Genomic DNA, 17,631 nt, shown 5'->3' with positions numbered 1-17,631 from the left:
AATCTGCAGGAAACACACATCTAAAAAAATATACGGTATATCAAAAACACGCCAAGTTCACACAGCATTTTTCCTAACAAGACATACAGAAACGCTGCACAATTTTCTGTACCAGATACTTAATGTGTGCACATAAATCTGCACCTAATCTGCAAGTCAAAATAAGCAATGTGTGCTTGAGATTTCAGGATTCTTATTCACTTTGCTGTCATCAGGAAACCATTCAGTTTTGTGATAAGTCTAGGCAAGGAAAAACCATGACAAAAACGCAGCATGTGCACACTGCCTAAAAATGGTTATTTTTATTTATAAGTATATGGATAACTTCACCATTTAATTGGAAATCTTTTTTAAATGGTGATTATGATAATGATATGATGAATATTTAGAACATGAGAATAAATTAGACTTTGAAGATTCGGACGGGAGCCATAGGAATAGACCAGACCGCCTCTTGACTGGTAGAATAAGTCGCCTTATGATCACTGTGAAATGGTTTATCTCCAGTAATGTATGCAAAGCAGACTGGCACAAATAGTATATTTTGGGGCTAAAAGAAAGCATGTAGACGTGCATCATATGTTCACAGTACACCTGAGTTCGTAAGAAACCACTCATTATATTCTGGACTCCCTGTGCCAATGATATGTATTGTAGTATGATCCGAATATGCTATGGGCAGAGGCATTGTTCTAAAGCCATTAATTGTCATCGCATGACGTGCTGTAAATTCAAAAGTAAGACTTTCATACGATAGGAATAGTGTACAAGAAGGTAATGTTTATACTTTTATTCTCATTCATGATTTTCTAAAGACAGGGGCTGTCCACTTACAAGGAGCTGTGTGCACTGGCTAGTGATCTTAGCCAGCCAGATCTCGTGTACAAGTTTATGAATTTGGCTAACCACCATGCTATGTGGAACTCAAGGAAGGTAAGCGCCTTCATTTGTTGGTTCATTTTAGAGTTTCTCCTAGAGTACCTGTTTTCAGAGCACACTACCGGTTTCACTGGCAAACCCTCACTCCATTCAATAGTTACCATTATTCGACTCCTCAACCCATATTTTTACCTTTTATTTGTCCTGTACTTGGATCTGTCTGCATGTATAACTACTAATGTCCAGTGCAAGTTAGGCACATACATAACAGGTGCTTAACCCATACTTGCCACTTGGCTAAAAATTAAAGTGCATTTTGCAGTAAAACCATGTGCAGTTACTCCTGTGTGGTACGTGGCTAAACAACTACATATATAGGCAACCTAAAATCACCTCACCGGTGAAGTGAACATCACTCATTATCTAGAGACAATGGCACTTGTCATGGGGTAGTGGTGTACATTCGGCAACAAGTGAACTTTTGGTCCTGAAGTTGACGTGCTGAAGACAGAGAAAATGAGCAAACATAAGGATCTGAATAACTTTTATAATGACCACATTGTGAGGGCAAGTTGACTGGGTCACACCATCTTCAAAATGGTAGATCTTGTGGGGTGATCCCAGTATGCTGTGGATAATATTAAGCAAAAGTAGTCCAAAGACATCCAGCAAACCAATAAGTCATGAGCACCCAAAGCTTATTGATGGGCTTCAAAGCAAAGGCTAGACCTTCCAGCCCTGTCTCACAGAAACACATTGCTAAAGGAGTTAATGCTGTCTATGATAGGTTTCAGAACAAAAAGCAAAGCGGGTTGCTGCACATGGGGGCTGCATTTTATGCACCTGTCCATTGCCCAAAGCACCTACAAATGAGTATGGAAACTTCAAATCCGTACAATGAGGAATGAAAGTAGGTGACTTGAATCTTATATTTCTCTATCGCCTCTCATTGGGGGACACCGGAACCATGGGGTGTATGCTGCTGCCACTAGGAGGCTGACACTATGCACAAAAAAGTTAGCTCCTCCTCTGCAGTGTACACCCCACCGACTGGCATTATACTCTTCAGTTTAGCTTAGTGTCAGTAGGAGGTGGACACGGGTCTTTTATTAGACCCCTATCTACCTCAATGTGCATTGTTTTTCTTTTAGGTTCTCCGGAGGGATACAGGGTGAACAGTCACACCTATAGTCCCACTATGCGGACTATGAGTACGGCGTGTACTGCCACCCCGTATCCTCATAGATCCCTCAGCAGGACCATGACCCTAGCACACAAGCATGCCCAGAAGTCCGGTCCTGGCTCCGTCCCCCACCCACTCGCCTACCAGAGCCTGTCGGTTGGAGGAGACGAGGACGTCCATCAGCTCCTGGACGTCTTGTTCCCCTCAGGTTAGTAACTGCGTGGGATGTTTAGGTGAGTATTTTCCCCTCCCATTCTCATATCACTCGCAGTGTGGGGGAGAAGGGTCCCTTAGGAAATACGATTTTACCTTCATTTTTATTAGGGATCCCTGGGGCAGCCACACGGGCAGAACCTTCGCGCGGCGGCTTTTCAGGCCGCGCTCCCTCCATAGCTGCGGAAGTCTGGTGGGACGCTGGATCTCTGTTATGACCTGGTGGTCAGGACAATAATGGACCTGGTGGTTAAGAGCACACGGAATGACCTGATAGTTACTGATAATAAGGACGAGCTCTGGGACGTGGGAACTCTGCTGACCGCAATCCCTAAACCTATCAAACACACTAGAAATAGCCGTGGATTGCGCCTAATGACTGTGAGTAAAGATGAAAATACAAACACAGAGATGAAATAGATTTAGCAAAGTGAGGCCCGACTTACTGAACAGACCGAGGATAGGAAAGGTTACTTTCCTACAAAAACCTACAAAAAGACCACGCAGAGGGCGCAAAAAGACCCTCCGCACCGACTCACGGTGCGGAGGCGCTCCCTCTGCGTCCCAGAGCTTCCAGCCAGCAAGACAACAAATTAAATAGCAAGCTGGACAGAAAAATAGCAAACCAAAGAAATACAAGCTGGAACTTAGCTTCTGATGGGAAGACAGGTCACAAGAACGATCCAGGAGTGAACAGACCAATACTGGAACATTGACAGGTGGCATGGAGCAAAGATCTAAGTGGAGTTAAATAGAGCAGCAGCTAACGAAATAACCTCGTCACTTGTGAAACTCAGAAACACCCACCAGAGGAAGTCCATGGACAGAACCAGCCGAAGTACCATTCATGACCACAGGAGGGAGCCCGACAACAGAATTCACAACAGATCTCCCTGCAGCCGCACTGCTCGGCGGCCGCGGGCTCTTCACTTCATCGCGACAGCCTGACAGGCTACCGCGCTGCTTTCCCTGCGGCCGTACTGCTCGGCAGCCGCATTGTGTCCTGTGTCTGCACGGCGGCCTTGGTAGGCTGCCGCACCGCTTAGTCCCTGCGGTGCACTGTTCTGGCGCCGCGGTTCTCTTTTCCGGTGGCGCCGGCCTCTAATTTAGGTCCCAGCTTCGGCCGGGGCCTACTTCCGAGACTCCGCCACTTTAGGTTTGCTCGGGTGGGCTTTTCTCCCGTCCGACAACCTTCTCGCATTCTCCGCCCACCAGCGCCATCTTGGTGCTCCTGGGCGCTCAGTAGGCTCCGCCCCCTCCCCACTTTGCTGGCGCCACACATCGCCGCTCAACCACTTTGCAGAGAGCACAGTCTGGCATTTTTCTTTAATTGCGGCAGGAGCTCATGTCGCCTCCCTGTCTGAAGATTTCCCCGGAGGTCCACCACGCATGAACATCTTCCTTCACCTGGATTCCGTTTTCGTCTGCCGTGAGTAGCTCTGCACTGCAGACTGACACTTCCCTCTGCCCCCCTGTCCCCTAACCCTCTGGCATTTTCTTCAGGGACCCGTCAAAATGTCTACCTCTAAGGGAGGCCGCTCTCGTCCTCCTACTTCTTCCTCTTCTGCCTTAGTCAAGTACTTTGCATGATCATCTTGTAACTGCAAACTTCCCTCAGGTCAGTCCTCTCCACTCTGTCAGGCCTGCAGCAACCTGATTGTTCCCACCGCCCAGGATCCCCCGGCCGATCCGCCCGAGAGTGATACCCCCACCCCAGGCTGGGCTTCCGCTCTGTCACAATCGGTAGCCGATCTAACACTGGTATCTCACACCCTGGTGTCCGTGCTGGATCAATTACCTCTGCAGACCCCCGCAGTAGCCAGCGGGTCACAGGAGCCTCCGTCCAAGCCCTCCATTATAAGCCACAAAAAGTCCAGACAGGAACGCCGGTCTGAGTCCTCTTCCCGCTCCATCTCGCCACACGGTCCTCCTCTGTGGTCGGTGTCCTCCCGATCCTCCTCCCCTGAGTCAGGCGAGGCGTTCTCTGATGCGCCCTCGGAGGATATTTCGGAGCTGGATTCTAACCAAATCGCTACCATGAGGGATATGGTTCAGAATCTCATTGGAGCGATAAATCAGACCTGTGGCATCAAGGATACCTCTACGGAACCCACAGATCAGGCGGTTTCATTTAGACGGTCTAAACCACCTTCCAAGTTTTTCGCTCTGCATCCTGAATTCGAGGAGATCATGACCAGAGAAAGAGAGAACCCGACCAGACGTTTTCAGAGAGGAAAGCGCCTTGGCGTTTTATATCCTTTTTCTCCATATCTTACCGCAAATTGGACTGTCTCTCCCTCGGTGGATCCTCCAGTCTCTAGGCTATCCACCAACACTGTCCGGCGAAATCAGCCTTTGAAGCTGCTGCAGCTACTCTGTGCCCGGCCTTTGCTTCCACTTGGGTTTCAAAATCCATATCCAAATGGGCCAAACAGCTCCGTCGGGGCATCCTGGACGGGGTTCCTCCCGGACAGCTGGCGGAGCTTGCCGACCAGATTTCTCATGCGAGTGAATACCTGGTCGCCGCCTCCCTGGACGCCGCGTCTTGTGCGGCTCAGGCGTCCAGCAATGCTGTTGCCATCCGTCGGACTGTCTGGCTCAAGGCCTGGCTGGTGGATTTGTCTTCTAAAGAGTCCCTTACCAACCTGCCTTTTCAGGGTTCACGACTTTTTGGTTCTAAGCTAGACCAAATCATTAAGGACGCCACGGGGGGCACAAGTTCTCTTCTTCCCCAGTCCAAACCTTGTCGCCCCCCTCCTAGACGACAATTTCGGTCCTTTCGACCTTATCGTCGCTTTGCGGCGTCCAACTTCTTTTACCAACAGCAACTGAGGCCACAGGCACGTCAAGAGAAGAAGTCGGTATCCTTTAGACCCACTCCTTCCTGGCGTCCCCGCTACTCCCAGGGTAGATCTTCCAGAACCGGAAGATCCACCTCCGCATGACTCGCGACAAGACCCCACTCCTCTACCAGGCTGGGCGGCCGTCTCCTCTTTTTCTGGGACGTTTGGATCTCCTCAGTAGAGGACGCGTGGGTCATGGAAGTCGTATCCTCGGGATACAAAATAGTTTGTTTCACGACCTCGGGATCGTTTCTTCGAATCCCGACCTCCAAGGGATCCCGCTCTAATTCACGGTTTCTTCGCAGCCATCGCTTCTCTCCTCAAATCCGGGGTGATCTCTCCCGTCCCAGAAAAAGAACGGTTCACAGGTTTCTATTCAAACCTTTTTGTGGTGCCGAAAAAAGATGGCAAGGTTCGTCCCATTCTGGATCTCAAATTGCTGAACAGGAGAGTTCGTCTAAATCACTTCAGGATGGGAATCCCTTTGTTCAGTAATTGCTTCCATGGAGGCTCAGGAATTTCTGTGTTCCATAGATATTCAGGACGCCTACCTCCATGTTCCGATATTCCCGGGACATCACCGATTCACAAAGATCATGGTACTGATAGCCATCTTGAGAGTCAGAGGCCTGGTCCTGTTTCCGTACCTCGACGACATCCTCATCAAGGCTCCGTCCTTTTCTCAGGCTCACGAAAGTCTGTCCATCTTCCTCGACACCCTAGCTCGTTTCGGGTGGCTGGTCAACCGGAAGAAGTCCTGCCTTATTCCTTCCCAGCACCTCGTTTTTCTGGGCATGCTCTTCGACACTCGTCAGACCAAAGTCTTCCTTCCCGAAGACAAGAGATCCATCCTTCGTCGGGACATACGCTTGCTCCAGGGTCCTCGGCCTCCCTCCTTCCGATCGGCCATAAAGGTTCTGGGGAGGTGGTAGCAACATTGGAAGCGATTCCCTTCTCCCAATTTCTTTTGCGACCTCTTCAGCAAGCCATTCTGTCTCAGTGGGACAGGTCTGTTTTCTCCCTGGATCGTCCGATCCGACTCTCTCTCCGGGTCAAACAGTCTCTCAACTGGTGGCTGGCGTCACCTCTCATCTCCCAGGGCAGGTCCTTCCTTCCAGTTCACTGGCAAGTAGTGACGACGGACGCCAGCCTGCTCGGCTGGGGTGCGGTGTTTCGCCACCTGACTGTTCAGGGCCGTTGGTCGGCGCAGGAGTCAACTCTGCCGATCAATGTTCTCGAGATTCGGGCCATTTTCCTGTCCCTTCGTCACTGGGAAAGGATTCTCAGGCGCCTTCCAATCTTAATCCATTCGGACAACGCCATGGCTGTGGATTATGTCAACCATCGGGGGACTCGGAGTTCCCTTGCCCTGGCCGAGGTATCCAAGGTTCTCCTCTGGGCAGAGGCAACAGTTTCGGTGATATCCGCGGTGCATATCCCCGGCGTGGACTATTGGGCCGCCAACTTCCTCAGCCGCGAGGGTCTCGCGGCAGGGGAATGTTCCTTGCATCGGGAGGTCTTCCATCAGATTTGCCTTCTATGGGGGACTCCGGATGTGGACCTCACGGCACCCCGAATGAACAGGAAGGTTCCTCGGTTCATCTCCAGATTGCGCGACCCTCTCGCAGTGGGCGTTGACGTTCTGGCCATTCCTTGGTCGCAGTTCGTACTGCCCTATCTGTTCCCACCTCTTCCCTTGCTTCCCAAGCTGTTGAAAAAGATCAAAGCGGAAGGGGTGCCAGTCATTCTGATCGCCCCGGATTGGCCCAGGAGAGCTTGGTTTGCGGACATCGTCAACTTTCTCGCGGACGCCCCCTGGCAACTTCCAGACAGGCCCGATCTGCTTTCTCAGGGTCCAATCTGCCACCCGAATTTTCGGTCGTTCAATTTAACGGCGTGGCTGTTGAGACCAGAGTTCTAAGAGCGTCCAGATGATTCACACCATGATCCAGGCTCGGAAGCCTTCGTCTTCCAGGATCTACTATCGTATCTGGAAGACTTGCTTCCGTTGGTGTGAGTCCAACTGCGTCTCACCTATGTCTTTTTCTCTGCCTTCCATCTAACCCTTCCTTCAGGCAGGGCTGGATTCGGGTCTCGCTCTCAGTTCCCTAAAGGGCCAGGTTTCGGCGCTCTCTGTCCTTTTTCAGAAGACGTTATCTTCACGGCCACAGGTTAAGACTTTTCTTCAAGGAGTAGCCCACGCTGTCCCTCTGTACAGGGCCCCGGTGGATTCATGGGATTTAAATCTTGTGCTGGACATTCTGAGGGGTGCCCCCTTTGAACCTCTCAGGGAGGTTTCCCTGTCACTTCTTTCTTGGAAGGTGGCCTTTCTTGTGGCCATCACTTCTATCCGCCGCGTCTCCGAGTTGGCGGCCCTTTCTTGATGACCTCCTTTCTTGGTCATCCACCAGGACCAGGCGGTCCTCAGGCCTCCACCTTCCTTCCTTCCTAAGGTGGTTTCCACCTTCCACCTCAACCTTCCTTATGCCCAGCTCCGACTCGTCCTCTGGAGCGATCGTTGAACAAGCTGGACCTCGTCAGGGCAGTGAGTGTTATGATCCGGTGACCTTGGAGCAGCATGAAAACTTTCACTGGAGTAGGTGGTAACTATACTGACCGCAAATTCTGATCTTAACACCGCAACTAGAAGTAGCCGTGGGGTGTGCCTAACAAATCCTAGACACCTCGTCACAGCCGGAGGACTAGATACCCCTATAGATGGAAATAGGAATGCTATCTTGCCTCAGAGCAGAACCCCAAAGGATAGGCAGCCCCCCACAAATATTGGCTGTGAGTAGGAGAGGAAAGACAAACACAGGCAGAAAACAGGATTTAGCACAAGAGGCCACTCTAGCTAAAATAGGAAAGGATAGAACAGAGTCCTGTGCGGTCAATATTAAAACCCTTCCAAAAATATCCACAGCAGATTATACAAAAAATTCCTCCATCTAACTAAAGACGTGGAACGCATATCTGCAACTCCAGAGACTCCTACACTCAGAGCAGGTATACAATCAAAAAACAAGCACACAGCTTGTGTGCCATAGAAAAAGAAACAGACACTTATCTTTGCTGAATTGGCAGCTAAGCAGGAGAAGCCAGACAGGGATCCAACACTTCCCAAGAAACATTGACAACTGGCAAGGACTAAGGAGTCCTGCAAACCTAAATACCCCAGTCAGAATTGCAATTAGCAGATACACCTGTCCAGGACTGCAGGCCAGGGACAACTGCATTGTCACCTACAACCACCGGAGGGAGCCCAAAAGCAGAATTCACAACAAGTGAGGATCTACCTGGATAGAACGTCGGCTTTCCGGAAGATGGATTCTCTTTTCGTCATTCCTGATGGCACACGCAGAGGCCTGCCGGCTTCCAAGGCGACTATTGCTCGCTGGATCAGAACAGCAATTTTGGAGGCTTACCGGGTCAAGAACTGAGTTCCCCCTCCTGGGATAAAGGCTTACTCTGCCCGGGCAGTCGGCGCCTCCTGGGCGGTGCACCACAGGGCTTCCGCCTTACAGCTCTGCAAAGCGGCAACTTGGTCTTCCATCCACACGTTCGCGAAATTTTACAAGGTCTATACCTACGCTTCGGCGGACGCCAGCCTAGGCAGAAGGATCCTGCAGGCGGCAGTAGTGAGTCCTCTGACCTGATGGAAGTCTGTTTTTCCCACCCCAGGGACTGCTTTTGGACGTCCCATGGTTCCTGTGTCCCCCAATGAGATGCGATAGAGAAAACAGGATTTTTGGTTGCTTACCGTAAAATCTGTTTCTCGGGGCCTCCATTGGGGGACACAGCGCCCTCCCATGTTAGTTTTCACTGTTCTATGTTCCATGGTTGTTCTCATGTTTACAGTTCTCATGTTTGTGGTTATGTTTCAACCTTACTTTTTTTCTCCTACTGCTTTCTCACTAACTGAGGAGTATAATGCCAGTCGGTGGGGTGTACACTGCAGAGGAGGAGCTAACTTTTTTGTGCATAGTGTCAGCCTCCTAGTGGCAGCAGCATACACCCCATGGTTCCTGTGTCCCCCAATGGAGGCTCTGAGAAACAGATTTTACGGTAAGCAACCAAAAATCCTGTTTTTACATTGTGTGGACAATCTGGTGTACGGCCTCTGTTTGCAGAGCAATGCCCTTAAGGTGGCCACAGTTGTGACTGACGTTATTTTGTAGATACCACTAAAACAGTTTCCACCTTCTACATACCCTGACTGAAGCTAAAGCTGTTTTTCCTTACGATTTACCCTATTCATTGCACATATTTGTGTAATTAAAAGTGAAATCTTATCTTCTTGTATTTTTCCTCTTTCTATTTAGGGTGCAGCATTTGGCTTCAATGTGATTGCCACCAAAGCAGGAGAACAGCTTGCTCCTTTTATGTCTCAGCTGGTCCCACGTTTGTATCGCTATCAGTTTGACCCCAACACTGGAATCCGTCAGGCTATGACTAGTATTTGGAATGCTCTAGTCACTGACAAGGCTACGGTGAGTCAATCTAATGCGAAGGAGGGGGTCACCTACTCCAAGAACCATCTATGAGCAAGACACAAAACATCAGCATTAATGGCTATTGGACCAAGATCAATAAGCAATTTTTCACAATTTTGTTTTCGACAAAGATTTTCAGTTTTTCCTTAGCACTTAAAACTTTACTATATTACATGTCTAACATGTTGTTTTTCAATATAAAATGTCATACATCAATGGTCTTTTTATAAAAATAGAATTTGGTATATTTCTAAAATGCTAGTGCTCAGAATAACCTGTTGAAAGTTGTTCAAAGTTGTAAAACTATCACATTTCTTCCAGGTGGATAAGTACCTGACAGAAATTCTTCAAGATTTGATAAATAATCTTACAAGTAACCTATGGAGGATCCGTGAATCCAGGTATGTAGTTAGGTTGTATGAATCAAGCAAGTCACTGCCTTACCATTAAATGATCACTGTTATTTCAGCAAACTGGGAATAAATAAATATAAAAGTGAGTATAAGAAACATTGTAATGTACAGTATCTTACTGGAGAAGTGTCCTTTTTTCTACACTTATAAACCACTTCTCCTGCCTCGTGAACGCTATAAAACAGCTAAGATTTATCCTTCTCACGTCTGACTGCCAGCTCACTTAGGGGTGAGAATAGAGCTGTCTATAAAAGTGTACAGAGAGGTGCGGGGGAGAGCAGAGAGAGAACAGCGCTGCTGATTTCTAGCAAGTGTTATAGCTCAACCCACAGCTGGATACACGGCAACACTGGTGAGTACTTATGTTCTCCACACTACTGCTGATTCTGAACTTCAAACAGACAGTAGAGATTTAATCCCATGTGTCTTTGTGTATTGTGTCAATGTAAAACATAGAAAGAGGGCATAAAGAGAGGGCAACTGATGGAAAATACAGAATGTAAGTCGAATAATAACCAGAAATAGTGTTATTTGACCGCATGAATCAGATACTGGTTATATCATCTCAGCCATGTATGTTTGACTCTGAAACACTGCAGTGTTACAGGGAAAAATATACAGAGAAAGACCTGTCAATCCATGGCAGGGGGCGGGGAGAAATAGACAGTGACCCGCCTGTCTGACTGGCTAGTGACTGATACTTGCTGCCTTTGGTTCAGGCACCATGTATCTGCTGACAGATTCTATTCTACGGCTAGCCTGAATCATCTATGCGTTGCCTTGTCATCTATGCGTTAAATCTTGTTTGTACACATTACTACATAATGTGACCTACTGCCAGAGCAAATGTAACCCATATCAATTTAACTAAAAATATCTGTAAATTTACTAATATTAAAGAATCTACTGATTGCTTGTTATCCGAGAAGTCCTAATAAAAACTGTGCACTTGGTATTGTTGATAGTAGTAGTGAAATTTGTGTTGTTTGCCCTTTGTTTCAGCTGTTTAGCATTAAATGACTTACTACGTGGACGTCAGCTTGACGATGTTGTCGACAAACTTCCTGAGATATGGGAAACGCTCTTCAGAGTCCAAGATGATATAAAGGTAAACTTGTGTTGTGGGTGTGATACTCTCGGCTATGCGGCACACAGCACTTTATGCACAGGCACCCAACAATTCAAACACTGGTTTATTGTAGTGTCCCATGAGGGATATTCATGAGTTCAGTAATTGACTTCCATTTTCATACAGTCTCCTGTACCATTATTATTATTTATTATTATAGCGCCATTTATTCCATGGCACGTTACATGTGAAGAGGGGTATACATAATAAAAACAAGTACAATAATCTTGAACAATACAAGTCACAACTGGTACAGGAGGAGAGAGGACCCTGCCCGCGAGGGCTCACAATCTACAAGGGATGGGTGAGGATAGAGCTGGTCATGCAGTGGTTTGGTCGATCGGTGGTTACTGCAGGATGTAGGCTTGTCGGAAGAGGTGAGACTTCAGGTTCTTTTTGAAGGTTTCAATGGTAGGCGAGAGTCTGATGTGTTGTGGGAGAGAGTTCCAGAGTAGGGGTGATGCACGAGAGTAATCTTGTATGCGATTGTGGGAAGAGGAGATAAGAGGGGAGTAGAGAAGGAGATCTTGTGAGGATCGGAGGTTGCGTGCAGGAAAGTACCAGGAGACGTATTCACAAATGTATGGAGGAGACAGGTTGCGGATGGCTTTGTATGTCATGGTTAGGCTTTTGTACTGGAGTCTCTGGGTAATGGGGAGCCAGTGAAGGGATTGACAGAGGGGAGAGGCTGGGGAATAGCGGGGGGACAGGTGGATTAGTCGGGCAGCAGAGTTTAGAATAGATTGGAGGGGTGCGAGAGTGTTAGAGGGGAGGCCACAGAGCAGGAGGTTACAGTAGTCGAGGCGGGAGATGATGAGGGCATGTACTAGGGTTTCTGCAGACTCTTGGGTTAGGAATGTACGGATCCGTGAAATATTTTTGAGTTAAAGGTGGCAGGAAGTGGAAAGGGCTTGGATATGTGGTTTGAAGGAGAGATCAGTGTCAAGGATTACCCCGTGACAGCGAGCCTGTGGGACTGGGGAGAGTGGGCAGCCGTTTACTGTAATGGATAGGTTCGTTGGGGGGGTCGCGTGAGATGGGGGAAAGATGATGAATTCTGTTTTGTCCATGTTAAGTTTTAGAAATCTAGCGGAGAAGAAGGATAAAATAGTGGATAGACATTGAGGGAGTCCGGTTAGTAGGGTTGTGATCCCTGGTCCAGAGATGTAGATCTGTGTGTCAGCATAGAGATGATACTGAAAACCGTGAGATTCTATGAGCTGTCCCAGGCCAAAAGTGTAAATGGAGAAGAGCAGGGGTCCTAGAACTGAACCTTGCGGGACTCCTTCAGATAGGGGGCGAGGTGCGGAGGTGGTGTGTGAGTGGGAGACGCTGAATGTCCGGTCAGTTAGGTATGATGAGATCCAGGATAGGGCCAAGTCTGTGATGCCAAGGGATGAGAGGGTCTGCAGCAACAGGGAATGGTCCACTGTGTCAAAGGCAGAGGACAGATCCAGGAGGAAGAGGACAGAGTAGTGTCGCTTGCTCTTGGCGGTTAATAGGTCATTGGTGACCTTAGTTAGGGCAGTTTCAGTGGAGTGGTGTGACCGGAAGCCTGATTGTAAGCGATCGAAGAGGGAGCAGGAAGATAGATGGGAGGACAGTTCAAGATGGACGTGTTGTTCCAGTAGTTTTGAGGCATAGGGGAGAAGTGATATAGGGCGATAGCTAGATACAGAGGATGGGTCAAGAGAGAGCTTTTTGAGGATAGGTGTGATTGAGGCATGTTTAAAGCTTGAGGGGAAAACACCAGTTGTTAGTGATAGGTTGAAGAGATGGGTTAGGGTTGGGATGAAGACTGTTGCGAGGTTTGGGATGAAGTGGGAATGGATCGGGTCAAGTGCACAGGTGGTGAGATGCGATCTTGAGAGTAGAGTGGAGAGTCGATCTTCTGTAATGGTGGAGAAGTTGGTTTTGGAGGTGGAGGGCTGGGTAGTTGGGAGGAAGGGCTCTGGGGGTTGTCGACTAAAACTGTCTCTGATGTTCTCAATCTTCTGCTTGAAAAATGAGGCAAAGTCTTCAGCTGAGATGTCTATTTGTATTCACATTCTTGCTATTTTCCTTTATTTCTCACCAGGAGTCAGTCCGGAAAGCAGCAGAACTGGCTTTGAAAACCTTAAGCAAGGTATACTCCTGTTTTCACCATTACCCTTGTAAAATACAGTATATGCTTGTCAACTGACTTGATATTGGCGCGGTATTTAAACACCGCTTCGGTCATTGGTCTTGCCCGGCCGGCCGTGACCAATCAGCGACAGGTGCAGTCCGGCCGCGAATTGGCGCCAAATTTGAACCACACTTCGCTGATCGGCCAGCCGGGCGCGACCAATCAGCGATATTGGCGCGGAATTTAACCTCCACTCACAGTGCGACGTACTTACATACATACATACATATTCTAGAAAACCCGATGCGTTAGAATCGGGCCACCATCTAGTTTTCATATAATTGGTAAGATCATGGTAAAATGGGGGATGTTGGACATCTCCCTGTCGTGTATTGTCTGAGTACTGTCTCCAATCTATCCTTGTTTGAGATGTTTCACAAAGGCTCCTATTACAGTTACTGATCATGGACACGCAGGTTCTCTACTGGTAGCCTGCTAGTTTATTTAATAGGAATGGGAGTAAATGGCCTTGAACTGGTTGAATATCCCGACCAAGCATAATTTTGGAGTTTTTTGTACACGCAGTTTAAAGAGCTATAAATATTGTTCTCTTTGAAATATTCATGTAATTTTTGCATCTTTTGTCGTGATACATAGGGCTTCATTTTTATGTTACTGTCGTATTCTGTTTTTTTATGACCACAAAGGACTACCAAAATTCATTTAAAAATGTATTCCATAGTCTGTAGCAAATATTTGTGTATATCGGACATGTTTTATTTTTAAGGGGAGGGTCTAGTGTTTTTTTTTTTTTTTTTTTTTTTACTTGTTATTTTTTATGTATTCAGTTTATTTCTCATGTATCATACACATTGTGCTTCCCATAAGTTCATAAAAGACCTTTTGGAGGGCATTTCACTATAACTGGGGCTAGTATATTAGCCCCACAATATATAGTATATTTCCCCACACACAGGGAAATGCAACCTAATGGCTACTTAGCAGAGCTCTCTGGTTCTCCGATAATCCAGCAGCCATTGGGCCCTACCTATTCACTGGGCCCTACCTATACACTGGGCCCTACCTATACACTGGGCCCTACCTATACACTGGGCCCTACCTATACACTGGGCCCTTCCTACACACTGGGCCCTTCCTACGCACTGCACCCTACCTATTCACACCCTTGTTTGGTGCTGCTGTGTATACAGCGATGGAGAAAGTCTATTGCCATCTGTGCCTTGTATGCAGTGATGTTTTAGAACCTGGACGTTTAGGCTATGTGCACACATTGCGGATTAGGCTTAGGAATTTCTGGTGCGGATTCTGCCTCTCCTGGCAGAATTCGCACCTGCCGATTTGTCGCGTTTTTTGTGCAGTACCGCAGTGTTTTCTCTATCGCCTTTCATTGGGGGACACAGGAACCATGGGTGTATGCTGCTGCCACTAGGAGGCTGACACTATGCAAATAAAAAAGTTAGCTCCTCCTCTGCAGTGTACACCCTACCGACAGGAAGTAAGATATTCAGTTTAGCTTAGTGTCAGTAGGAGGTGGACACGGGTCTTTCATTAGACCCTTATCTACCTCAATGGGCGTCGTTTCTTTTCAGATTTTCTGGAGGGATACAGGGTGAACAGTCACACCTGTAGTCCCACATTATGGACTATGAGTACGGCGTGTACTGCCACCCCCGTATCCTCATAGATCCCACAGCAGGACCAAGATCTTAGCACACAAGCGTGCTCAGAAGTCCGGTCCTGGCTCCGTCCGCCACCCACTCGCCCACCAGAGGCTGTCGGTTGGAGGAGACGAGGACGTCAATCAGCTCCCTGGATGTCTGATATTTTCCCACAGAATGAGGTTAGTAAGGACGGCGTGGGATTTTTTTAAGGTGAGTATTCCAAAGTACCTCTGGGTCCTTCCTCAGTTCCAGGGAAGTCATTTGGGGGTCCCTTGGGATATTTTTCCAGGCTGCATTGACCTGGTTGACATTTTCTCATAGGGCGGGGGTCGTCGCCCCATTCGCGTGGCAGCCGCGCTATTCTTGGCCTTACAGGCGGCCGCGCTGCCTTTTTTCCCGCACTGTGCTCTGTCCCGGTGCGGCGGCCTCTGCCTTTTTTTTTTTCCCCCTGTGGCCGCACTGTCTCTGTCCCGGCGCGGCGGCCTTATGGTAGCCGCACCGATTTCCTCTTAAGGCCGCACTATTCTTTTCTGACACGGCGCTTTTCCCGGCATCCGCACTTCTCCCACCGCTGCCCTTCCCGGCAGCCGCCGGCCTTAAATTTAGGCCCCAGCTTCCTACTTCCGGCGCTGCGTCTCCTCCCACTTCCTTTCCCTCGGGCGGGCTTTTCTCCCGCCCGACTATTATCGGCAAGCTCCGCCCACCGCCGCCATCTTGGTGCTCCTGGCCTGGCGGTTAAGCCCCGCCCACCACTCCCAGGCAGCCACAGATGCTTATTTCAGTGGCATCCTCGCATCTCCCCACTGCTGTTCTTCAGACCTTCAGCAAGTTTCGGACAAGAGTGCCCCAGATGTGTCTGCCTGCTCTCCTAGGAGCTATCGTTCCTGAGGAGCATCTTCAAGGCCGTGCAGCCTTCCATCTGGATCCCGCAGCGTCTGCCGTGAGTACCTTTGCACCGCAGTTTGACTCAATCCCCGGTCCCCTAATCTTCTGACATTTACCTCAGGGGCCCGTTCGGTCTAATTTTAAGGAAGGTCGCTCCCGACCTCCTACTTTTTCCTGTGCCTTAGTTAAACCCTTTCAGGGTTCGTCTTGTAACCGCAAGCTTCCCTCAGGCAAGCCTGCAGCAACCCACATTATGTTCACCACCCAAGACCCCCCCCCTGCTGCTCCGCCTCAGAGCGATGTCCCCACCCCAGACTGGGCCTCTCCTCTGTCTCTATCAGTAGCGGATCTCACACGGGTGTCCCAGACCCTCATGTCCGTGCTCAGTCGGTTGCCCCTGCAGACTTCCGTAGTAGCCAGCGGGTCGCAAGAAAATCCGTCCGAGTCTTCCAATACAGGCCGTGAAAGATCCAGACGGGAACGACGGTCTGAGTTCTCTTCTCGGTCCATTCTCTTCTCGGCCCCACGGTCCTTCTCTGTGGTCGACTTCCCCCTGATCCTCCCCCCCCCCCGGAGTCAGGCGAGGTTTTCTCTGGTGCGCCTTCGGAGGATAATTTGGGGCCGGAGTCGAACCAAATCATAACATGAGGGATATGGTTCAAGGCCTCATTGGAGCGTCCAATCTGACCTGTGGCATCAAAGATTCCTCGACGGAACCCGCAGATCAGGCGGTTTTGTTTAGACGGTCTAAACTACCTCCCAAGGGATTCGCTTTTCATCCTGAATTGAGGAGCTTCAGGCCAGAGAAAGAGCGAATTCGACCAGACGTTCTCACAGAGGCAAGCGTCTTGGAGTCTCATATCTCTTTCCTCCGGACCTCATCGCCAACCGGAATGAGAGGCGATAGAGAACGACCTCTCCCTCTGTGGATCCGCCGCTGCTAGACTTGCCACCAACACAGTCTTCACGCTGTCCGGTGGGGCGACTCTGACAGATTCCATCGATAGGATCATGGAATCCTTCGTGAATTCGGCTTTCGAAGCTGCCGCATCATCCCTATGCCTAGCTTTCGCTTCCACTTGGGTTTCGAAGTCTGTATCCGAAGGGGCTAAACAACTCCGTTGGGGCATTCAGGCCGGAGCTCCACCAGACTGGATGGCGGAAGTTGCCACCCAGATTACTCACGCCAGGGAATAATTTGTTCCCTGGACGTCGCGTCTTCTGCCGCTCAGGCGCACAGTAATGTTGTTGCCAGCCGTCGCTCTGTTTGGCTCAAGAGTCATCAAAGAAGTCCCTTATGAGCCTGCCTTTTTCAAGGATCATGTCTTTTCGGTTCCAAGCTGGACCAAATTATTAAGGACGCCACTGGCGGCACCAGTTCTCTTCTTAGGCGGCAACTTTGGTCCTTTCGGCTTTTCTCGTCGTTTTGCAGCATCAGATTCCTTTTTCGAGAAGAAGGTATTCTTCGATTCACTCCTTCTTGGCGTTCCCGCTACTCCTAAGGTGGATTCTCCAGGTCCAGGACTGGAAGTTCCACCTAGGCATGGCCCACGACTAGACCCCAGCCCATTTCCCAGGCTGGGCAGCCGTCTCCTGTTCTTCAGGGACGTCTGGGTCTCCTCAGTAGAGGACGCATGGGCCAGGGAACTTGTATCCTCTGGATACAAAATAGATTCATTTCATGGCCCTGGGATCGTTTTCTTCGAATCCCAACCTCCAAGAGACCCCGCTCTAGTCCCGGGTTTTCTTTACAGCTATTGTTTCCCTCCTTAAATCCGGGGTAATCGTTCCCGTCCCAGAACAG

At 49.1% G+C, this 17,631-nt stretch overlaps 1 protein-coding gene across 2 annotated transcripts in view; it reads left to right on the top strand.

Annotated features, from left to right (window-relative positions):
• ECPAS (Ecm29 proteasome adaptor and scaffold) overlaps nt 1-17,631 on the top strand; it is a 290,433-nt gene that overhangs the window by 121,283 nt on the left and 151,519 nt on the right. For both annotated transcript variants that reach the window (XM_069766926.1, XM_069766915.1), the window contains exons 29-33: nt 816-933; nt 9,441-9,608; nt 9,933-10,012; nt 11,027-11,132; nt 13,231-13,278. In XM_069766926.1, coding sequence (XP_069623027.1) covers nt 816-933; nt 9,441-9,608; nt 9,933-10,012; nt 11,027-11,132; nt 13,231-13,278 — 520 coding nt within the window. The remainder of the gene's footprint in view (nt 1-815; nt 934-9,440; nt 9,609-9,932; nt 10,013-11,026; nt 11,133-13,230; nt 13,279-17,631) is intronic.

This window comes from Ranitomeya imitator, chromosome 1 (assembly GCF_032444005.1).
Source record: "Ranitomeya imitator isolate aRanImi1 chromosome 1, aRanImi1.pri, whole genome shotgun sequence".
Taxonomy (NCBI): Eukaryota; Metazoa; Chordata; class Amphibia; order Anura; family Dendrobatidae; genus Ranitomeya; species Ranitomeya imitator.
The sequence above is the reverse complement of the archived record's forward strand: the minus strand, read 5'-3'. Positions and strand labels throughout refer to the sequence as shown.